Below are 25,095 nucleotides of genomic sequence, written 5' to 3' on the forward strand. Positions count from 1 at the left end.
CAATTCTCGGCTTTCCTGTTTCATAAACCTGATGTTAAAGTACGAAATAATTGTTTTAAGAAATCACTGAAACTTTTGAAGCTCTCAAGCTATTTTGTTTCAAGTCTTCTTATACAAGGAGTCACAACAGGAAGAAAGGTACAGATGCCATCAAATTAGATTACCAGAGAAACTCCCTCTATTTTACTTTATTTAATGTGACACATAGAGAAAATCCTGCACAAATATCTGTCTTTAATTTCTCTAGTGTAAAAAAAGAAATATATTGTGTCTGGCAGAATGAAACAGATGAAATAGCCTGGGTGCGTTTACAAAACGAAGTGGGGGGAGGTAGAAATCAGATGCGTACAATGAGCCTTCAAAGCCACTCCAGCAGTAGGGATAAATAATTTAATAAACTCAACTTCATATTCTTTTTACCTCCCCAGTGTAATAAGCACATATTAAAAAAATAAAACTTTAAGTTCATGAATACTTGCGAATAGAACAGCAGCCAGCAGATATGAAAAAACACAAAAACAATACCTATGTGAGCATTTAACACATGTATGCATATTCTGTAACAGATACATTTTTCCAGATGAAAGGTCACCATTGTTAAATTTATGAACATATAATTCAAATTTAAATTAGTTTTTTTTTTAAACACAGAAGCCTTGCATTCCTGCATTTCTCAAAGTAATAGTTTTCCTTTAAACCTAATAAGGGGACTATTTACGCATTACTTTGTGTACCCCATATAAATTAAATAGGATTATAGAAGGGGGAATAAGTTACTTAGGAAACAGGACCTCAGGAAAAATTATTTTGCCATCCTTATTTTGAATGTTTTGAAATGTTAAGGATCATATATTTAATTGTTTTATATTCATCAATACCACTAAAATTTATGATGATGGTGTGTTTGTGACTTTTTTGGATTCTTTTCCTAAATGATACATTTTAAATCAAGGCTGCCTAGTAACGTAAGTAAATGAAATGAAAAGGTCAAGTTGGTTAGACCTTAAAATCCCAAATATCACTCAAATGTAAGCATCTCAAGCTATCATTAAATGAGAGTCTTGGCTTTTTTTCTTCAATTAGGTCAGTTTTCTTCAATTATCATTCTATTATTAGCTCATGTCAAAGATGCCTGCATAGCATACCACTGAAAACAATTAAGCATTTATATCCTAAAGCATGGGACACACACAAGCTTTTACTCTAGTACTAACTACTAAGATTATATTTATAGTAAAAAAAAACACCATAATATGAGACTGAAATCATTAGAGTTGTTTTATAACTTCTCTCTTTATAAGCAAATAAATTAATGTTACGCTATCTCTGGGTAGTACATAATTACTTGAAATAACCAGTTCAATAGGTCAAATGGTATTTCAAAAAAAATCCTATAAAATAAGTAAGTTTCTCCCGCAAAACTATCTCCAAAGCCTAGATTAAACGTGGCCGAATTACATACAAATACACTATATATTTTAAAGTCTTCTCCATGGGTAATTTCTATAAAAAAAATTAAGGGCTAGAAAACACACTCCTCGGATAGTTTAATTTTCCCTTCAACAATGAGAGGTGTCTAAGATCACTGAATGGATTCAGCTACAGAAGGCAATTCATTTCACGTGTTCAGTGTAATAGAAAATCACTGTGTTGCAGCAACAAGCAGTACTTGCACTGGAGAATTATTCTAGGGCGCCCAGTTCACCTACAGTGATAACAGCGGGCGGGTGAATCCTGTGTTATGTAAATCACTGTCAGCCCCCAGCGTGAAGGGTGCTGGAGGAAGCAGCTCAGAAAACACAGCACCGGCGTCCTTGAAACCGAATGACTTCACTTGCCTGGAACATTCTAGGACTAACGAGTTTCTTGGTCCTTTTCTCACCATCCATTTTTCTTCTTCAAAGTGCAAATCGTTAGTGAAAAGGCCCCGGTTACACCAATTAGTTCGCACAAAGTGCCGCGGTGTTTAGCTTCGCTTTAACCCAATTAAGGCGCACAGTGAGCCCCGAAGATGCGCCACCTGCGCGCCCGGCTCCAGCGAGGCCAGCCCGGCGCCCCTCGCGCCCTTCGCTTAGACCCACCCGGACCGCAGCACTACGGTCCCCCCCGCCCCCCCACACCCCAAACGGCCCCGAGGCCTCCGCGTTCCCAGGCTGCACGTCCTCGGCAGCCGGGACACTTGCAGGTGGCCCAACAAATCGAGGGACGAGGTCCTGGCCGAGCGACACTGGTCTGAACCCAAGGGAGAGCGACGCTCCGGGCGCCGGGAAAGCGCGGGGCTCGGCTGCGAGCGCACGTGGGCCCGGGCGGCGGGGGACTCGGGTGCGCGGGCACAGGCCGTGGCCTGCAGCAGGCGTGGACAGCCCGAGGACACCGAATTTAACGCGCACGCAGGGAAAACAAAACAAAACAAAAATACAAAAAAAAAAAAAAAAAATCCCCAGGTCCCTATGGAACAGAGAGAGGAAAGAAGGCTGGCTTGGGAGTGCGGAGCCGCCGGAGGGAGGGGACACAGGCTGGGCGAGGGCCAGAGGTGGCTTTTCCCCTGAGACCAAGGCACATCTTCGCCTTCTTGGCCGCGGGTTCTCCGGTTCTGATTTGCCTCCTCATCTTCCTCTTCCAACTGCCAAAAGGTAGCAGTGCGTTCACCCGCAAAGCCTGCAAAGTGGGGAGGGGCTGTTGGCTGTTCCCAATCCCTGCTCCCCAGGGAATGGAAGGTTCCTGGGGAATAGAGTAGATGGATGCCATGAGCCTCAAGTCTAATGTACTGTTTTAAGCTAAATCTGGAATCTATCACTCTTGGATAAGGAGAAAGGAATTAATAGGTGGCTTTGTGATGCCTGCACCTGCGCAAAAAAAAAAAAAAAAAAAAAAAAAAAAATCAAAAGCTCAGGTAAAACGTGGGAGCCCTGAACAAGATCTTGTTGAAAGTGGCTCTGAAAGAAAGTGCCTACAAACCTGTTACCAGGAGTTACAAGATTTTGGCTGGAAATAATTGTTAATTTTCAAGAGACGGCATCTAAATTAAAGGTAGGCATTAGAAATCTGCCTGGGTTTTAAATACTACATAATCCCTAGGTAGTATTTATTTCCTTTCCTGTACATTAAAGACACAATTGGTGTCACCAGAAAACAAAACCAAAAACATGTTCTACATAAGTCCATCCTCCTCCCCCCATTGAGGTTCCAAAACTTGGAAATGTTGATTTTTTTTTTCAGTTTTCCAAAGTGACATTTAAAAATTTAAAACCCTGGATGACTGCGAATTAGTTTTCTTTTAAAATCTTAACCAATTTTTTCCCTCAATCAAATCACATGAAATGGTATAAAATTGGGAATCTACTGTCAGGTCACCACTAAGGACACTTAGGAGAGGAGGTATATCCCTAATTACACATCAACAAGCAAGCCAGAAATCCTGAGCCTGAAAATTTTTGGAACAGTTATCTGCCAGTAGGTCTCATCTCTATGATCTTGCCTTAATTTCACATATTAAAATACAGCTCGCTATGAACTCACATTACAATAGTCTCTCGATCAGAGAGATAAGTTATGTTTTAAGATACTTCTACCAGTGCGTATAAAACTCACTGTCCGGATGATGTTGGCGAGTCTACCAAATACAAAGAGGGCTGCAGTTAGGGACACGGGGAAAAATACTAAACATTTTTTTTTTAACCATCCTAACTTACAGGGGAGTAGACGGCATCTAACAAAACAATAATTTTCAGATTCCTTTCAACAACTGCAAATGGGGAAAAACCAGAGATAAAACACTTCATAACATTAAAAAAAAAAAAACAAAACCAACAACAACATTCTGACATTACGGGAACATCCAAAAAATCACAGAGGCATCAGTCCATCGAAAGCCAACTTGCATAGACATGAAAGAGCAAACTCTCGACCTGCATTTAAAAAGACCTCAAGGACTCACAGACGTTAATTATCTTATTCTAAACGTAAGTTAGTGACTCTTGTTTCAGAAGACGCCTCCTAGTTCACTAATTGATGGAGGACCATTAAGACACCTGTATTTGCATTTCCGCGGTAAAAAGACGAGCAGGGTTTTCAACACAGAAGAGAACCACTTTGCCAAGTCTTTTCAAAACGTCAATATGCTTCAATTAATACCGAAGCTGAGAGAGGTTCCTCTTGATTTCCAAAACTGTCTAGGTGGCCTGGGTGGTTTTCTGCCGGCAGCAGCCTCCTACCTTTAGTTTGTGCGCCTATATCCACGAGGGGGGATTAATTAGCCGGCCTGGAGCTGAAGGAGGCTGTGTGACGAGCCTGGTGGCGATTGGCCGCCAGCCTGCCTGGCCCTGCCTTTATAATTTCCACACGAGTGCATCTGGGCTCTTAGACAAACCAACAGCAGCTTCTTCTGACACACAGACACGCACACTCACCCCCGACACACACTCGGCACACTTCTCCTCCCTCTGATTCACAGTCCAGCATGCACGATGGTTACGGGAAGGCGTAAATAAATACGGAAAGGGTTGATTATTTTGACTCCTGGAAGAGCTTTGCTGGGTCTCGGCGCAACTTTTGTTTTCATTTGCGGAGAAGGTGATCTCTCCGTGCGTTCCTCTCACACAAGGATTCTTTAAAGGAGGAAGAGAGACCGAGAGAGAGAGAGAGGGTGGAGGGGGGGTGGGGGGGAGAACCGTCTTTCACTTTAAGACCGTCTGGGCGCAAAGATAAAAGGAAGGGGGAGAGAGCGGAGGCTGGGAAGCCACCGCTGCGGGCACCTCGGACCGAGAGCGCGTCTGGGTGCGTTTCTGAGCGCGGCGGCCCGTTTCTGCACCGAAGTTGGCTCCAGCTCTAGCAGCCGCATTGGATCCCACAGCTTACTGCGAGACTCCGGTGTACAATCCGGATCTCTGCCCCAACATGATCGCGGCGCAGGCCAAGCTGGTCTACCATCTGAACAAGTACTACAATGAGAAGTGCCAAGCCAGGAAAGCTGCCATCGCGAAAACGATCCGGGAAGTCTGCAAAGTCGTGTCCGACGTGCTGAAGGAAGTGGAGGTGCAGGAGCCGCGGTTCATCAGCTCTCTCAACGAGATGGACAATCGCTACGAGGGCCTCGAGGTCATCTCCCCCACCGAATTCGAAGTGGTGCTCTACCTGAACCAGATGGGGGTGTTCAACTTCGTGGACGACGGCTCGCTGCCCGGCTGCGCGGTGCTGAAGCTGAGCGACGGGCGCAAGCGGAGCATGTCCCTCTGGGTGGAATTCATCACCGCCTCCGGCTACCTCTCGGCGCGCAAGATCCGGTCCAGGTTCCAGACGCTGGTGGCTCAGGCGGTGGACAAATGCAGCTACAGGGATGTGGTAAAGATGGTGGCGGACACCAGCGAAGTGAAACTGAGAATCCGAGATAGGTACGTGGTGCAGATCACCCCGGCGTTTAAATGCACCGGGATCTGGCCCAGGAGTGCTGCCCACTGGCCACTGCCCCACATCCCCTGGCCGGGGCCCAACCGGGTGGCCGAGGTCAAAGCGGAAGGCTTCAATCTCCTGTCCAAGGAGTGCCACTCCCTGGCCGGCAAACAGAGCTCGGCCGAGAGCGACGCCTGGGTGCTGCAGTTCGCCGAGGCCGAGAACAGACTGCAGATGGGGGGCTGCAGGAAGAAGTGCCTGTCCGTCCTCAAAACCCTGCGGGATCGGCACCTGGAGCTGCCAGGCCAGCCCCTCAACAATTACCACATGAAGACTCTGGTTTCGTACGAGTGCGAAAAGCATCCCCGGGAGTCGGACTGGGACGAGTCGTGCCTGGGCGACCGGCTTAACGGGATCTTGCTGCAGCTTATCTCCTGCCTGCAGTGCCGGCGGTGCCCTCACTACTTCCTCCCGAACTTAGATCTGTTTCAAGGCAAACCTCACTCGGCGCTGGAGAACGCTGCCAAGCAAACGTGGCGGCTGGCAAGAGAGATCCTGACCAACCCGAAAAGCTTGGAGAAACTTTAGAGGACAGTCGCCTCAAGAGCCTGAGTGCGACTGCTCTTCTCAAAGACCTACTTCGGTGTAAACTTCCTGTTCGATTCCTATCTGATAGTCCACTTGTCAGTGCAAACAATCTCTTCCTTCAAAAGGAATAACAATACAATGTTTAGGCATCATCTCACCCACTCCTCCAAGGGGAGAAAAAGAAGTAGGGAAAGCGGAAAGAGGAAAAAAACAAAAATAAAAACAAAAAACAAACAAAAAAAAACAAAAAACAAAAACAGAAACAAAACCCCAAACCCACAAGTATTAGAAGACTCCTTTTACAAAGGATTTCGTTATCTCCCTTGAAAAGTACACAGTAACACTCGGAAAACAAACCCGGCTGTAATGCAAGACCACAGAGAACACTCTGCCCAACTATCAAAGGATTATAGGAATCCTGGTGATTTAGGTGCATCTGTCTGTGAGTAAACACGATCTGGATATGCCATCTGAAGGGAAGTGTAATGTCTATTTTGGTTTGTAACAAATATTGTGATCTCACATTGTCTTTGAAAGTGTGGATGTTGGTGTTTTGTGATTTGGTGAACAGAAGTTAAATTGCCGTTTTGGATACTTCCAGACATTGTCCACTAACAAAGATACCATTTAAAGGTAGATTTCCTCCTGGTACTTTTATCTGTCTTTGAAAGTGTCTGAACTTTAAAAAGTTTACATGTTGTTTCAAATATAATGCTTGTTCTATTTCTAACATTCCATAAATATACTTGAAATGTTATTTAAATATATTCAAAGAAATTTGAATTCAGCTTATATAATAACGCTTGAATATCTGAATTATATATTTGAAAATGCACTTGAAATACACTGGATAACTACTTTTGTGACTTAGATTTTAATTTCTGTTGCTGGTTTTTATTTAATTAGAAGCTAATAAATGAAGTAAAATAAAAGTTGTTGTGTCTCACTTTCAATAGTTTTTCTATCAAAAGATGTAATGCTTCATTTTGGAAACTGACCCCACCTGGATATTTTAAACACTTTGAGGAGACTGCTAATGGCATTATTAAAAATAAAACCTTAAAATACCAGAGAAAACTCTTTGTACAGCTACAGAAGCTAATGATCTACTTATGAGACTATTTCTTTCTACAACAGGCACATTTAAATCTACCGTTGCAAGTCTGCTCTTCTGGATTAGTTTCTGTAGCATTTCTGATCATATAAGGAAAAACTATGACAGCCTCAACGACTGCGGGGTTAAACATCAGACTAACTCAGAGAAAGTGCACTCAAAGTCAGAATGAGAGTTTCAAAATTTGTATATGAAAACTAACTGTGCTAGTAAATTAAAGATTATTTCTGACCATTTTATGTGAAATCTTATTTTATGCAGTTAGTGTTCCATTAGCTGAGGAAGTTAATCAGAAGCCCAAAATTTCTTTTTCCTCTACAGGGCAAGCTAATGATAAAAGCATACAGACAAACTTTAAATTATTTGGAAATCAAATACACTGCATTTCAACTCATTTTAACCATGCCATCCTTTGGCAGTTAGAAAGTACAAGAAGTCCTTTGACTGTTCTTTCAAGTATTTTAAAAGTCAACAAGTTCTGAGAGCGCTAACCAACCTACAAGTACGCAGTTAATTATGTGAGGTAGATTATTTTAGAATTTCGGTTCCTCTCCTATGAATCGTGTTTTATAATACTTCATTTTCATACAAAAATTAAATACAGGTAATAAAGTTCTGGATCTGTGGGAGCATTTGTCTTTTGACTATTTTAAAATAACTGCTTCTGAGAAATCCTGCAAAGGAAGACCTTTTGTATACTGATGCTTGAATATCTAGCATGACACTTGAATTCTTAACCTCAGAAATGAAGTTTACAAACTGCAGGGTAACAGAAAACTTAAAACAACAGTCACATTGATTTGAAAAGAACGTGCAGGGTATAGAGCTGTCCCAATATCAGGTTTTAAAATCTACACGATAAGATATACTGAACAAATAAATATTTATGCATTTCAATTGTCCAAATATGTATCTTCGGCATTATGCCCATGGGAAGAACACAAACTTCAAATGTCTGATTGCTAGTATCTATGACCTGTACACTTTAACTCACCGCTTCTCAGAGAAATCAGTTTCTCCTGCTCTTAAATTCACATGTAAAGCTCATTCTTATTTCAGGAGATGAAAAATGGATGTAATAATGGAGATGAATTTATATTTAAACGCCACCCCCCCCAGTTTCCTTAGAATCTTTTAATGAATAATAATTCACACTGCAGTCCATACTTCTGGAAATTAAAAGTGATCTGAAGAGATGTCAGAAAACCCTTCCCAGTCTTCCCAAAGAGCTTGGGATGGATGCTGTACCCCAGAGACTTTTGAACAATTGGCTTAACTATCAAATCTACCAAGTGCAGACAAAGGCTCTCATGGAGAAAGTGCTAAAATGGGCACGCTCTGGTAACACAGGATTTAAAATCAACTAATCTATTCTTCAGTCCCATGAAACAGAGCATGTGTTATTTCATTCATTTTATTTCCTATGACAAAGATGGAAATGTGCTCCCCTCCCCCCCTGTCATTTAAAACCAAGCAAAATTGAAAACCACTTCCTGCCACAAAGCCACCAGGAGTGTTTACGGAATCACTCTCACTCACTTTCGTGTCGATCTTCTTGAAGGCGGGATCATCCTCATCTACCTCGAAGTAGATCTCTGTCGTGGTGATGGAGAGAGTCCCCTTGGCCACCACCACAGGAGCGATGAGCTGGGCTGGGGTACTGAGGACCACTGGGCCTGAAAGACAAGTGTACGGGAGTCAGGCTGCGTCCGCGCGGCCGCCTGCGCTCCCTCCCGAAGGGTGCCTGCCCCCAGGTCTTTATTTTTGAGGGTGTGCTAAGCAACCGGCGCCGGTGTCCTGCGGCCAGCTCCTCTCATGTGAGATAAGGTCTGCCTGGCTTCTGCACATTATCTTATAACGAGAGTGGAGATACATAATTCTGCAAAGCCCCACGGGGTCAGAATACCGAACAAGTGACCCTTGGCAAGCGACTTTGTGACCTCCGCCTAGAAATGCCACAAATGCCCCGGTTCTCCGCGGAGCACCGCCGGCTTTCCCGGACACCCGAGGCGGCCGGCGCGGCCCCCAAAGGCCCGCCAGCCCGGGGAGCCCGTTCCGCTCGGCACGGGGCTCCCCACGGATGGGCGGGAGGACGGGAAGGGGTACAGGGTGTAGGTCTAGAATTCCACTGTACTGACGGGTTTCCATCCTGCATGAAGAGGAACGTCGGCGTCCTAAGGCGCGCCACATACACACACGCGCGCGACGACATTAGATGCATTGCTTATGCACAAAAGAACCAAAATCGTAGCAGGGATTTTCACAGAGAATCAGTCAAAAGTGATGAAACCGTAAAACGCTCGAACAAGGCGATTCTCCGAAAAGCGTGCCAAAAGTGCCATTTCTCAACTCTGGAAACTAGAGAAACTAATCTTCAGTAACAGATTTTGTTTTAGAAAGTGTGCCTACTAAGGTGCTTACTTCGAACTCCCTCAATCTGGGTTAATGTTGAACATTACGCATTAGAGTTTTAACTCAAAGGGGGTTATTTAACTGCCCCTTTAAGATTTCCCGAAAGGGGAGGCACTCTTTGCTATCCTGTTCTCAAAATACAGACAAGGGAAACAGAAATCATGCTTTATTTCTTTTTCTTCTCTCTCTCTGTCTCTCTTTTTTTTTGGGGGGGGGGTAGCAAGGGTGACTTACGTTCCCTTGCATCTCACCCCCCAGCCATCCCCTCCCCTCCCCGTCCTGAAAAGCACAGGTCAACAGAGGCACAGGAACAGCAGGATAAAGGCACTAAAAAGGCAGGTCCCCTGCGGCCGCTCGGGCGCGGGCCCCGCGGCGGCGGCTCCTCGCGGGGAGACCCGCTCGCGCCGCCACCGCCAAGGTCGCCGCTAGCAGGCCCGACCCGGCGGGGCCCGGGGCTGCGGAGAAGTTCACGTTCCCAGCGAGGGGCACACCCCGAGTCCGCTACCGTCCGGCACAAAGCCGGGCCGTCCCCGCGGCGGGAGGCGCAGAGAGGCCCCGGCCGGCGTCCGCGGCGCCGCACCGGGTGGTTAAGGAAGCAGAGCGTGTCAGGGTCAGCCCTACCCCCCCCCCCCCCCACCCCGAGCGGGACCGCCTGGGTCGAACTAACGCGAAGCTCTGTCTTTTAGTTTATTGCTCTCAGTCCCCCACGAGCCCCGCACCGGGGCGCGGGGGGCGGGGGGCCCGGCCCCGGGGCGCGCGGACTCCCGGCCTGGGTGCCGGGCCGCCGGTTCCCGCCCGTAGCCGAGCGGAGTCGGGGTCCATCTCGGCTGCACGGGGTTTTTCTTTCCAAAGGGCGAGGCGGTCGATCTGAAGCGCCACTTTAAAGGCTCATCAATCTTAATCTAGGTTGCTCAAGTAATTATGCCCGAATCTCTTGTACGATTACAAGTGGATTTGGGTTTCTATTCCCCAGGCCCTCCTTTGTGTTTATTGGAGGGTCTGTGCGCGCGCTGCGCGGCGCCTCCGGCCTCCCGCGTCCGCCCCGGAATCCCCCAACGCCCGGGCCGGCTCCAGCCGCTCCCTTAACCCTTACGCCGCCAGGACGCTCCTTTGGATGCCCCTTTCCGTACTTCCTTCGTGGAGGAATCCTGACTGCATGCTTGCTCTCGATTGGAGCGAGGTGAGACGCAAGGTGATGTGACTGACACTGAAAACAGTGCCTTCGGATACGTCGTTGGGCCTTGCTAAAACCTTAGAAAAGTCGCCATGCTAGGCACCGAAGGCTAGTGATTTCTGGTTTTAACAGTGGTTTCTGGCATTTGGAGACGAAGAGTGGTCAAAAGCATTTAAAATGGCGAACTATTCCTTTCTCTTAAAAAGTAATTTAACATATTCAAACAATTAAATTGGGAAAAATCGAAAAAAAAATCACGCAACACATTATCAAAACCATATACGCTGATTTACTGAAAGACACTGCGGTCTGTAAGTACACGTTTCTGTGAACTTTCAACAGTGCGTTTCCGAAAGGACACTACGCTTGCCTCTGCTTTTACTTCAATCTCATTCTATGGAATTGAGATTTTCTGGGGGCTTATAAAAGGGCTTCGAACTGGTCCCTCTTTCAGAAAGATGCGTCATGAAATATTCGGCCTTAATAGTGTGTCATTTTTACCCCTGTCCTTTGGAAATCTCCAATTACAACTTCCAATTCCACAGCATGTTTAAGGAGCACTGAGTCTTTTTGTTGTAGCCTTCAGGGAGCAAACCAGCCGCAGAGAGAATACAGAGTTAATCCACTACAGCAAGAGAGGGAGGGGATTATGTTTTAATCCCTTTGGGGGGAGCCTCTGGATTTCTGGATTTTAGGGATCTGATACTAAAATGTTTACATAGGACACCATCACAAACCAGATCTTCCATGTGGAAGACTTTCCATTTGAAAACCTGGGATCCCTTTTCAAATAAAAACAGTTTAAAAAGGGCAGCATCTGTGGATGCCAGAGAGATGGCGATCTTGCAGACTCTGCCCTGGGAGATAACTGGGTACACATTCAAGCTCCCAACTTTGCTTGATATGCTGAGTTCAGGACTGAATGTAGGGATCTCCAAGATACATCACAATAGTGCTCTTAGCACCCTCTGAAGTCCAGTGATGGCCATTAAACAGATGGGTGGGTCAGAACCTCCTCCCCGGTACTGATGCATACAATACAGGAGTTTAAAACACCACCATCTAAAGTGGTAACTAAAGCAACAATAAGCGTTATTTACTTTTAGAATTGGCAGGTAATGTTTAAGAAATATTGATCCATCACTGTTTTTGAAAGGATAGGGATATTACTTGACATTCATTTCAATGCTAATTTAAAATCTGAATGAGAAGATCACCCAAGCATAATGAAAAGAATCTTTAAATGAATAAACTTCTCCTTAGAGTCACACCATCTTTAATCAGTTGAGATGGTAAACCTAGAGTAGAAAATACATATGTTTTATATTTGAAAAGGGAACTATTCATCAAATAGATTTAAAAAGTAGAATGTTAAAAAATACTTGTGGGTTTGGATGATTCCACTGAAAACAAAATTCCAAGTCTGGAAATCTTAGTAATACATAAACTTTTTAATAAAGCTTTACAGCATACAAGGTTCTTTTACATCATTTTTACCTAACTACTAGTTCAATATTGGCAGTTTGGGGGGTATGAATGTGTCAATACTCTCTTGTCAAAGACTGCCAGGAACACATCTGTAGCTGAAGAAGTTGGATTTACTGCTCGGTGCAATGAGGTGAGAAATAGGCAACTTAGTACAGAACTCTGTAGGATCTGGGCTTTGGTTAAGTGATTCTGAGAAGGGTTCAAGGAGCTCAGCTTTACTCTGAGTTGGGCTCTGTCAGGAAGCAGGGATAATTCTGTGATCATGGGTCTTAACAAATCTTATCTAGAGGGATGGAGGGCAAGATCTAGGCTAAAGCTATACTTAGCAAAGAAGCACAGTCCCCCATATAAACCAGAGATGGGGTGGGGGATGTTTGGTATTTATGTGGGACACAGAGTGACCCTGCTTTTGTCTATGCCTCCCCAAAATTATAAAGTTATTTTTTTGCCTCACATCATCACCATGAGGTCTTGTCTGATGCTGGTGTTCTGTGAGATTGTTTATGACCAACAGGAAGAAACCAGGGCCTAGCTGTGAGCTCCACGCTAGCTCCTGACAATACGGAGCTTCCTTATTAGAGTCAGGCAAGTGTTCAGAGGTCAAGGGCTGCTTTTCTTTTTCTCACATGCAGGAATTTAGGGGGGGTCAATACCATATGAGGTATTAACAGGCAATTATGGCAATTAAATTTTCAAACAAGGCTAAGATTCTTTACAAGTTTCAACATATAGTACACCAAAGAATATATAGGGACAAAGAGCTGAAGCTTAATGAAAATTGGCATCATTACAATTATTTGATGAATTTCAATTGGCCAAACCTGTATTTAGTGTACATGAAGTTACAATTAATTTTAGTATCACGTGAATAGTTTTTAGACTTAGTTTAATATTAATAAAAGCTTTATTTACTAGATAGATTTTCTTCAACCTCAATTACTTTAAAACCACATGCTCAAACTGCTCTAGGAACATGCAAAAGATAATTATTTGGGGATAATAAGCATTGACTAATCTTTATAAATTATTAAGCTTAAAATCCTGACATTACTTAAAGAAATATAACTAAACTGAAATCCTTTGTTTAGTGGCAAAACATATCATTAAAAATTTTTTAAGATAAAATTTAATATGGAAGTAATTTTTATAATTTCTTCTATAATGTGATACAATTTGTAGGAAAAACTCCTAGTGTGAGTGACTGAACATATGTAAAGTATCTACCTGCATTGGACTTCTATTATTTTTAAGTATGGCAGTATCAATTTAAAGAAAACATTTCCCCCATAGAATTCAAAGAACAACATGCTTTAATCTCAAAACAACTTAAAGGAAACTCATGAAGGATATGAGAAAGCTGGGACTCCGTTTTGAAATCTTAGGAAAGCTTTAGGCATAAAGAAAATGGAGATGTTTGTGTATGTGCCCAGGGGTGAGGGGGTTAAGAGGAAATGCTGCAGAAGACCTGAGATTTCTCGTAGCCAGGACAGTTGCCTGGCTTTCAAGCATTTGAAATGCCCCAAGAAAAAAGAAAGTAGAGTAACAAACTCTCTGGACAGTGACTCTTTTCTTTATGTACAGAGAATATTTGATAGTGGTCCAAATATACTTTCAGAATAATAATCCTCTGAAGCTTTCAAAAACTTGTAGGAAAATAGTTATAGAAGGTTTATGCTTGAATCAAAAAAAATATAATGTGAACAACTAATAGAATACATACCTCAAGAGTTATGAATTTAACTTCCAGCATTATTCTCTCCATCCCTCCCAAACACACACACACACACACACACACACACACACAAACACACACACACACACTATTGGTTATAAAGACTCTATAAACCTGAATTTTATACAAAGCTCACTGTGGCCAAGAAGCAGCTTCTTAAGCTCTTTGGTGACTTCCTGAACATAATCTGCCTTTAATTATATATACTTTTAAGTTTATCTATTTGAGAGAGAGAGAGTGTGTGTGTACATACGTGAACACATGAAACGGGGAGGGCCAGAGAGAGAGGGAGAGAGAAAATCCCAAGCAGACTGTGTGCTGATAGCACAGAGCCCTAAGAAGGGCTCTACAGAACCAATAATGAGATCATGACCTGAGCTGAAATCTAGAGTTAGAGGCCCAACCGAGCCACCCAGGTGCCCCAAATAATAATATATTTTTAGACTGAGATGGACAATAACCAATCATCCCCATAACACACTGGTTTCCTTAGATTATTATTGTACAAAGTGAGACAGGTTTTTAAGAACCACATCAGTGTTTTCAGATCTGAGTAAACCTACCTCTGGTAAAACTCAATACATCCTGAAATGGAAACAGAAAGAATGGAGCTCTCTGTATTAGAGCAATTGAAAACTGCCTTTTAACAAAATATCTGCTCATCATGGTAGAACATTTAGTGTGTTTATAATAAATAATTCTTAAATATACCAAGAGATAATCTGATAGGCTCTAATTTTAACCTATCATTTAGGTTTTCCAATATATTTGTAGAACAGATAATCTTTTCTATTAAAAATAAGCCAACAAAAATGGCTGCATTTTCCACAAAGGCAATGAGTAACTGAATGGGGAGGAGGAGCTTATAAAGCATATATACGCTAAGTCAAATATAACTGAGTTATTTTTAGCACAGAAATATACTAAATAACAGTGGTAGTTTTAATGTTCATTGTGCTCATTTGTTCTGCCTTTTGATTTGCTAGGTGATCCAGATGAGATTTGTGTTTCTAGTTATATCACATTTAGTTCAACATGTGGAATACATTTTTCACTTTCTGGAAGGGTAGTGACTCTTTTATGGCACGAGAATATCATTTAATGATTGAGAAGAGTAAATTCCTACTGGACTAGATGAGTGAATAAACCAGAGGAGATGATTTAAATCTATTGGACCAGGAGGCCCAAGTCTTTGTACCCCTGGTTGCAGTAAGTGCCTAGCCTTCATGGGTGCACGTTTACTGCAGCCTTATAATATATATAATATATGTGTTTAAAGGTCTATTCTTCCCTTTTGGCATAAGCTACTTAAAGAAAAGGGTGTTACCTTCTTCCTCTAACACAGTGTCTGTTGCATAGTATGCAGTCTGTCTTTATGGAATTGAATACAGAAAAAGATATAAGCCCTTGTTGCATTTGTATGTCCTAGTAAAAAGGCCACTTACATGAACAGATCACACCCTTTACATCTTTCTGGAATTGATTTCAAAGTGCTCTTTAAAAATATGAAAGACACTGCATTTTAGAGAAAACATAAATAAAAGATACGCTGAAAACCAAAAAGAGTTATAATGTCATTGGTCATTCTACCTATGTCACATGCATACTATTTTTTCTTTAAACGGCATAATTGTATAACTGCCATATTTTCCCTGCTAAGTTGTTCCCTCCTTGTAAATTAAATGCTTAGAGAAACATACTTAACTCTGCATCCATCCATTTACTCATGTGGTCAACAGAAATTATTCCCCGTTTTGGGTACTAAGAGAGCACAGTGTAAAGTATGAGACATGAATTTTACTCGAGAGCTGATAGTACATCATAAAGGTAAGAAATATAGAGGCACCGTAATGACATAAGGGAGAAAAGGTAGCTAAGTATTGTTTAAGCGCTTGACATGAACTGATCTCATTTGTTCCTCATAACAACAAACCTATGATTTATAGGTACTGCTACTGTGTCCATTTTACAGACAGAAAATGAGACGGAGTGGTGAAGTAATTTAGGGAAGGTCATATAACTAGTAAATGGTAGAGATAAGATCCTGACCCGGTTCTCTGACTTCAAAGTCAGGGCATTTAACTGTATGTATACTGCCTCCCAACAAGGGACGGACAGAAAAATATTCCATAGACATTCACTGAACTGTGATGGTTTCCACCCAGCCTCTTTTTGGCTATAGCTGTGGTTGGGACAGGATGACGGCAATGGTATTTGAAGTAGCTGTAATGGTTGAGTAGGATGTGGACAGACGGACGTGAGAGGGGAGAGCACTGTAAGCAGAGCAGAAGAGTTTGAACAAACACACAGCTGCAGTATGCACACAAAGAAAAGTAAGACTGGCCAGTGCCTGGGGTGCGTGAGGGGGAAGGGACAGTAGGAGATGAAACTGAAAACACACCTGAAGTTGGGAATGGGAGATGTTTCAGGTTAAGGAATCAAAGATTGAAGTCAAGGTATTACAATGTGGCACAGTGGTGTTTATGCTTTTTTTTGTGGTCACACATCTTGTTGAGAAGATGGTTAGATATATGGCTCCTTCCCAGAAAATTCACTATGTCCATCCTGCTATGTAGTAAATGAAGTATTCATATTTTGGAGAAAAATGAAAATGTGTCATTTATCTTGATGCCTTCCTCTACCTAAGGCTTCTGCTTCTGCGTTGGTCATTATTTCTTCCCCATTTCAGAAAATGTATCTTTCATCCTGTTCAAACCACTTACTTACTGTACCTGGGATTTGGTCGTACCCTCTCTGCCCTCCCTAGCTACTGTCTTTTCTTTGTTCCTTCCTTCCTTTCCCTCCTTTCCCCCCTATTCCTTTTGGCTTTACTCTGATCCTCCACTTACGGTACAGTGGTCGAGGAGCACAAGTGAATTAATGTGTTAAAAGCTCAGAAAAGTCTATCCATCAATTTAAAAAAAACCCCTCCATAATATTTTATATTTAAACTCAGAGTTTTCTAAATAGATTTAGCGATATTCCCCCCCTCATTAGCATATTTCAAAATACCTGTGTTCTAAGGAATTTCAGTTTGAAAAACGTTGAACAAGAAGAGAGTTCCCTGACTTCTGGAGCATACCCTTCTTTATTGTTCTCTTACTGTCTGACTTCCCTGTTGGTGTGCTTGGTGGGCTCCGACTTTGGCCTGCTGCTCTTCTCTGTATGTATTCTCAACGTTTCTTGGGTGATTTCAGTGGTTTTAATTATAAACTCCTTGTCCAACATGGCTTCCAAATTCCAAACCTTCACATCTGTTTGAAAATGTCAGATATCCATCTGACCAAGCTGAATCAATCATCTTCATTCTCCTGTCCCCTAAAACCCTGCATCTGCGCATTCCCAAATGTATTTAATAGTTCCTAGATCATTCCCACCCCCTGGGGCCAGGTACTCCTCATTCTTGCTCCTCACAACCAGCGCATTATTACAGTCCCTGACATACTACCTTCCAAGTGTTTTTTTTTTTTTTTTTTTTTTCCGAAGTGTCCCCTTTCCTTTCTTGCCACTACCAATTTAAACTTGGTTCAGGCTCTCATTGCCTCTACTTTGGACAACAGCCTTTTACCTCAAGTTTGGGCATCCTAAAACCATAAGCTACATAGTGGCCTGAGTGATTTGTTTAAAAAATTTTAAATTGGATCTTATCATTGCCATGCTTAAAATCCTTCACTATCTCATTGTGGCCTTTAGGATAAAACTCCAGCATCCTCACGGCACATAAAGCTCCCTCAGGAGCTTGTTAGTGTCAACTTCGGAGAGTCCCTGCCTCATACTTTTACCTGAATAATTTAGAACTACTATAGTTTCATAGGGAGGGTGATATTTTAGTATAAGATGTTTTTCCACTGTCTACAGTAACAACTCTTTAAATCTTTGGAAATCCTTTACTTATGTTTCTGGACTCAAGATAGGAAACATCTATTCTAGGAAGGCCTTGCAGAATCCACATGGTGGTCAAGGGGCCTTTTTTTGTGTTATTGTTGTTTCCTTTGTATCTATGTTGCTGCTGTTTTTCATCGTCTATTTTTCCTGTAGACTCCTTGGAAGCAGAAACTTTAATCATATGTGTCTTTTTACTCCAAGCACTCACCGTAATATCATGCATATAATAGATATTAAATATTGAGACTTGTACTTGAATTTATTCTTTTCTCTTTTATTTCATTTACAAGTAATGTGGGTAATCCTCCACATAGTTGATTTGCTTACCCACCAATGGGCTGCAACTTAGAATCAAAAGCAAACACTAGTTTATATATAATGGAACAGTGGAATGAACAAGAGCTTTAACACAGGCAGAAAAAAGGGTTTGAATCTCAGCTTCTCTCTTTGCTTGTTATGTGATAATGAGTAAATACCCTAATTTCCACATCCTAAAATGAACTGTGATACATAACTGAGAGTTGATAGTTATTGTTTATAGTATCTTTTTCTTGCAACAAATGTAAATTATGTTTCCCAGCCTTGTTTGCCCATCCACACATATTCCTTCCTACCTATTGAGCCCATTTCCCCCCTGAAAACTGGTTGGTGAATTGAGACTCCTTCTAGCTCAATCTTAAGTAAGTCTTTGTGATACCTGGCTCTTAACACTGCTGTTTTATATGCAAATTGAACTGTAATAAGGCTACAACTAAGCAGTTTTATTTGTTAGTGACTTAAGATGCAAGAAATTCAAGGGGCGCCTGGGTGGCTTAGTCGGTTAAGCGTCCGACTTTCGCTTGGGTCATGATCTCACGGTTCGTGGGTTCAAGCCCCGCGTCGGGCTCTGTGCTGACTGCCAGCTCAGAGCCTGGAGCCTGTTTCAGTCTGTGACTCCCTCTCTCTCTGACCCTCCCCTGCTCACGCTGTCTCTCTCTCCTAGAAATAAATAAAAAATGTTAAAAAAAATAAAAAAAATGTTTTAAGATGCAAGAAATTCAACAGAACTTTTGAATTAAAAAAAAAAAGCATAAAATGTTGCAATTAGTCATTGTCTGATCAATTAAAGTGCCTAAACATTTTATCTGGAAAAAGATACAATACAAAATACAATATTTAGACAGGCAACTTAGTCTGACTTTCTCTTCTTTTTTACTGATGAAAAGTTCTACACTTATATTTATTGGGCTGATGATTAGAAGTGAGGGAGCAGCTTCCGCTGCGATAACTTATAAGTTGATCGCCATGTAAATACTTGTCCTTAGTGCTGACTGCTTAAGTACCTTCTGCAGGCTATCACTCTGGCTCTGGGGCACCAAGTCGGGGAAATAAAATAATCAAATAAATACAATATTTTCACCCTGCAGAAAAACTTACTTGTCTTTTTGTACAGTACAGCTTTCAATGTAGTGGCAAAGTCAGTTTTTATATAATGTTTGAATTAGTGCCAGAGTCTCTTGGAGAGACCACTGGAGTCCTCCCAGGTGTGGCAGAAAGTGCTGATGAATACTCATCTCGTCTTCCCCAAGTTGCCGACATCCATAGTCTGGCAGTAGGAAAAGTTCTCTTTTCTTTTCTTTTCTTTTTTTTATCTCACACTGGTTTTTCCTCCACGTGTGACAGACAAGATGAACCATATATTTCCAGTAGGTGATTAATGTACTCATTCACAGACTTTTTACAAAACATGGCATCGGAGAGCTTAGTCCCCTACATATAGGACATAGTTGGTCTACTGATAAGTTAGTTCAGGTTTTTATCACCTCTGGTTTTCAGGTTAGAAATATACATGTGTAGAGGAATTACTTTATGGGATATTCTCTGTACAGAGAAACAAGTAAAAAAATAAAAATAGGTTTCAACCTGAACTGTATTAGGAAGGATAGACATTGTTGTGGTTTGTGAAACGCCTGCAGTGTAACAAAGGATGGTTTCTTAAGAAAAGATGCAAGAATGCAATATATTATTTGAATCATGGCTGATGAACTACTAAATGATAGTTGAATTTGTCTTTTATTATATTTTAAATTTATGTAGTTTGGCTAGCAGGGATGTGTTATAATTAAGAACACCTTAAAAGCATTTTTACAGACTGTATGTCTGAAGTAGACATACATTTTTGGAACTAACAAAATATGGATTATAGCAAAATGTTGCAGATTCTAAAATGGTCTTGTAGACATTGCAAAAATAACGAGGAGACAGTAGAAAGGCTAGGTAGTCAAGGTAAAGCTTCTATTTATTTTTACAACTCTTTAACTGAATCAAAAAATTGAGTTAGAAGTTTAAATATTTTAGCTTTTGTAGGCAATGGGCATGTGTTAATGTTGTGTCCGAGAGCTCTGTGAATTCTGTGTTTGAAGCTGAATGCGAACCCTTTGGGTATAGTATTTATGACTAGCAAAGCAACTTCCTAATTCAAAGAGAGGGAAAAAAGACTTATAAAGACTCATAAGGCTTTTTCAACATCAAATGGCTTTTACTAAACAATATTTTGATGAGTTAAGTGTGAGTGAGTCAGGGACATATGGATTAAATTTCCCTTGAAATACACATGGGCTTAAAAACTAAGGGGAAAATACTGAGCAAAATGCATCTTAGAGAATCCAGAATGTTTAAAAGGCATTTTCACCCTAAATACAAATATCAGATTGATTCAATTCTAGTTAGACTCTGTAACTAAAACAACATAAAATAAATGTGGAGAAATCTTGTAAAAATACTAGTTTTGTTAGGGAAAGACGGTTTATTAACCATATTCAAACTGGATTGTGTGCAGTAGTTTGGCTCAAGCAGAGATGATCTGAGTATGTGTTTATCTGTTTAACACTGAACTTGTTCCTTCTGTAGTATGTATTCTCTTATTCCATTAAACAATTATAATAAAGCTTTTCTGTGTTTAGGTTCAAACTTTTTTCTTTTTTAATAACATAATTTCCCTGAAAAATTCTTAGCTTTTAGGATTCTGTTATTCTAGTCTGTTAATATTTTTATTGTATTTTCCTAGAATCTTGAGTTCGTCCTTATATGTTGTATATTTTGCTTTACCCACCTTTCTTGCCTCAGTTTTTAAGGTAACGTTCAATGTATATATAAACAACTTTTGCCTCTGGTATCTGCACATTCCAATAGTATCTATCTGATCACCTTTTCTTTTAAAAAAATGTTTATTTATTTATTTTTGAGAGAGAGAGGGAGAAAGAATGCCTAGTAGGCTCCGCACTGTCTGCCCAGAGTCTCACGTGGAGCTCAAACGCATGAGCCATGCCAAAGTCAAGAGTCAGATGCCGAACCAACTGAGCTACCCAGGTGCCCCATTAATCTGATCATCTGGATTGTCTACTTTCACTTATTAGGGCAAACATATCTTACGTGGTAACCTCCTGGTTATTGAAGTTGCTGAGAGGTAGTGGTGGCAGGACCAGTCATTCTGATGATTTTCTTCTATCAGTCTCTGGGTCCGAGATTCTGTATCCTAAATATTTCATAGATGTTGACGAGTAAGCTAATCAGTTGGTTTGTGAATGGAAGAAAATAGGGAGGCGGGAATGGTCAACCTTAAGACGAATTCTAAGCAATTCCTTCCTGCAATTATTTGATATCTGCATTCTCCTTGAATTAATAGAATAAAGATAACAGAAAATGGACAAAAAACTTGACCAGTTAACAACCAGAAAAACAGTCTGCGAAGGTACTGCTCTCAAACATCAGTGAAAACATACTTGAGAACTGCTTACAGCATTAAAGGTGTGTCCTGCAGGGAAGCTGACTGCCACTTAGGGGAATCTCTTATTGCTTACATCCTGCTTCTCTTAGTAGCTGTCCTCCTCATTTCTATATTTTTTTCATTCTTAAATTCACGTAATGCATTTTTTCTGAGTTCTGGAATCTTGACTTTGTTGTATGGTATGTGGTGTGTGTGTGTGTGTGTGTGTGTAAAGGATCATAAATCTATCACTTTGAAAAAGCCACATAAAAATATCTAACGTTTATATTCTAACACTTCTATCCCGTGTTGCCAGTTTTTTATACTAGTTAACTCTTTTTAAGTATTCAAAAATAACATTATAATCCCTGGGCTATAGAATATCTTTTCTGTGGGATAGAGAAAATATTTATTTTTTCTATTAAGAGTCACAGTGGTATCTTGACTTTAAAAATGGGAGTCTTAAGAGACATTTAGTTAAAAGTGATACAATTAGCAAAAACTGCAATAGAAGAAAGATTAGTTTAGTTCTTACCCTGCAAAAGTCAACTGATGAGTTGAATACTTTGAATGACTGAATTAGTATGAATAGATGATCTGATAATTTGAGCCCCCAAACACTTAATTTTAATAGCTCAAATTTTTTGGTTTTGTATGGTTTTGTTTGGTTTGCTTTTGGAATAAATTAACTAGATAATGATTTCAGCTCTCTAGTTTATTTCAACCTACATAAACTTTTTCAGTGGGAACCTTTTTAGGGCAGTAATTGTGTTAGATTTCTTTCTGGTTCAAAGATACATGGGATGGTCACTATATTTAAGGAATTTGCAATCTAAAAGGAAAAAGAAAACATCTAAAAGGACATCTTGTATTATATCAGTATATTAAGAATGATATAATCAAAATTTTGAGGAGTGACTATAATAAAAAGACAGATAATAACCAGCAGTAAAGATGAAGAGAAATCAGATCCCCACATACTGTTGATGGGAATGTAAAATGATGCAGCCACTTTGTAACAGAGTCTAGCAGTTCCTCAAAAAGTGAAAGATAGAGTTATTATTTGACCCAGCAATTTCAAGAGAAATGAAAACATATGTTGACATAAAATGTTGCACATGAATGTTCACAGCAATATTAATCACAGTAGCCAAAAAGTGGAAACACACCAAATGTCCATCAATTAATGAATGGATAAACAAAATGTGATATACCCATACAATGGAATATTATTCACCATAAAAAGGACATGTATATTATAACAGAGGAGTCTTGAAAACATACGTAAAATAAGCTAATCACAAAAGACTATATATTATACAATTATATCTATATGAAATGTCCAAAAAAGTCAAATCTATGGAGACAGAAAGTAGATTAGTGGTCCTCTAGGGCTGTAGAGGGGGCAGGGGAAAATTGGTGGAATAGTGAAAGAGTGTGGAGGTTTCTCTTTGGTGTAATAGAATGTTCTAAAATTGTGATGATGGCTGCATAACTCTGTGAATATACTAAAAATCATTAAATTGTGTTGTTTGAATGGGTCAGTTTTATGTTTGAATGTGAATTATGTATCAATAAAATTGTTACCACACAAAGGTTATGGAGTGACAAAACTGGTCAGGAAATAGTTTGAGAAGTGTTTAAATAGGTATAAAAAATGGGTAGAGATTTTGATAAGTGATATAAGGAAAGGTGTAGAATAGAGAAATGTGAAGGATATTTCCGGTTAAGAAAGCAGTCTGGATATTGGTGCAGGCCTGTGGAGAATGTTTCAAGTTATCTGACATTAAATGGATGGGTGGACCATTGGTAATAAGAGCTGACATATATATAAACAAATATTTTTTTGATAATTCATAGAACTGACAAACCATAAACAACCATCATCAACATGAACTCAGAATTCCCTAACTTTGCAAAATGACTAATATTTGGAAGTAACAATAAAGAAATCTGTACAAATTCCAAATCTGTTATGGAAAATATTTCTACTTTCACTCAGCATATGTGACAGAACTACCATGCTAAGAAAATGAGGTACATTTTATCAGTGGGACACAATGCTATCAGTCGAAGTAAATCATTCACTTGTCAATTAATAGAAATTTGAGTTAATCTTACATTTTAGTTACTTAATAATTATTTGAAGAACAACTTGGCAAAGTAAGTTTCAGATTAAAATATATATCGGGGTTTTAGATTAAAATCAGTTAAATTATACTAATTAATTTCAATGTATTAAGTCACAATATAAATTAGCAAATTGAAATTTTTAGTTAACGTATGGAATCTTAGGTGCTAATTCATTTTGGTGAATCACTACAAACTAAAAAAAGCAATTAAAACAACATTGGGTGTTATTAATATAATAATTACTTAACTGATTTGCATACTTCTATATTATATTAGCCACTTGCTACAATGCATAATAAATTGAGCAATTAATAATCACACACATTTAACTTGCCTCTTGAGATGAACAGCTTGGGAAGAAAGGGAACTAAAAAGTGAAACAGAAAATTGTATGACATTTAAAGCTGTAAAACTTTGAGGACCGTTTTATCTTTATTAAAACTAGAAAACTCCAAAGAAAATGGAAAAAAAAGAGAGAGTCAATATTTAAATAAAACTGTGTTAAAAAATACACTACCGAATTTTCTTAACTTACCAGAATGATTTTAGAGAACTGATATATAAAACCAGAATTAATTATTATGCATATTCATAGACTCCTAAAAATAGTATAATGGAACCAATGTAAACATTGAGGTATATGCTGAGGATCTTGTTTTGACATTATTTTAGAAGAGTCTTATATACACATGCATATTTAAATATACTACTTGATATATTTTAATTCAAACCATAAACTACGTGTTTTATAGGAAATACATTATTTTATTTGCTTCTTAATCTTACATAAATGAATTAATCTCTCTTGGCCTTGATAGCCTCATTTGTAAAATTAGGGTAACAAGACTATTTAGGTCATAGGGTTACTGTGAATATGAAATAGGTTACTGCACATAAGGCTCTTTGCACACGGCCTGGTTCCTAGGAAGACATGCCAGCTATTCTTCTTTTTCTTTTTTTCATTTTATAAACAAAAGTTGATCTTCTCTTTTAAACTCCCAAGTAGAATTAATCTTAACCAAATTAATACTTTCCCTTAGTTTTCTATTCTAATTAGTGTATTTTTTCCCTGAATTTAACTTGACTAATAAGAAATATTGCATATTGACCAACTATAGTGCATGGTCTCCTCATCTGTGTGCCTTTGTAAGAACAAGAAAACAAATCAGGCTGATCAGCAGGCTTAGGTTTACCATTATTATTATAAAAATGGTGTCTTCATTCAAGAGAACTCTAGAATCTAACAACTCTAAGTACTTGTATATTTTTGAAGGTACATTTCATACATTACTAATATGCAAATCCTATCACTAAATCATGAAAAGATAAACCTGTACTTTTTATCTCAGAAATGGACTATGGGCATTTGATATTTTACATAATATTTTCAGACAACAGTATCAGATTATATTAATTTTAGAATATCCTGGATTTTA

General features: G+C 40.0%; 2 protein-coding genes across 2 annotated transcripts in view; one reads left to right on the top strand and one right to left on the bottom strand.

Annotated features, from left to right (window-relative positions):
• NBEA (neurobeachin) overlaps nt 1-25,095 on the bottom strand; it is a 693,804-nt gene that overhangs the window by 193,381 nt on the left and 475,328 nt on the right. The window contains exon 40 of the mRNA XM_039251874.1: nt 8,630-8,766. Within this exon, the coding sequence (XP_039107805.1) occupies nt 8,630-8,766 (137 nt within the window). The remainder of the gene's footprint in view (nt 1-8,629; nt 8,767-25,095) is intronic.
• On the top strand, nt 4,897-6,140 carry MAB21L1 (mab-21 like 1). The gene has a single exon (XM_039251873.1). The coding sequence runs from the start codon at nt 4,897-4,899 to the stop codon at nt 5,974-5,976; it is 1,080 nt and encodes a 359-aa protein (XP_039107804.1). The 3' UTR covers nt 5,977-6,140.

The sequence above is a fragment of the Hyaena hyaena genome, unplaced genomic scaffold (assembly GCF_003009895.1).
Source record: "Hyaena hyaena isolate Hyena2069 unplaced genomic scaffold, ASM300989v1 scaffold_398, whole genome shotgun sequence".
Taxonomy (NCBI): domain Eukaryota; kingdom Metazoa; phylum Chordata; class Mammalia; order Carnivora; family Hyaenidae; genus Hyaena; species Hyaena hyaena.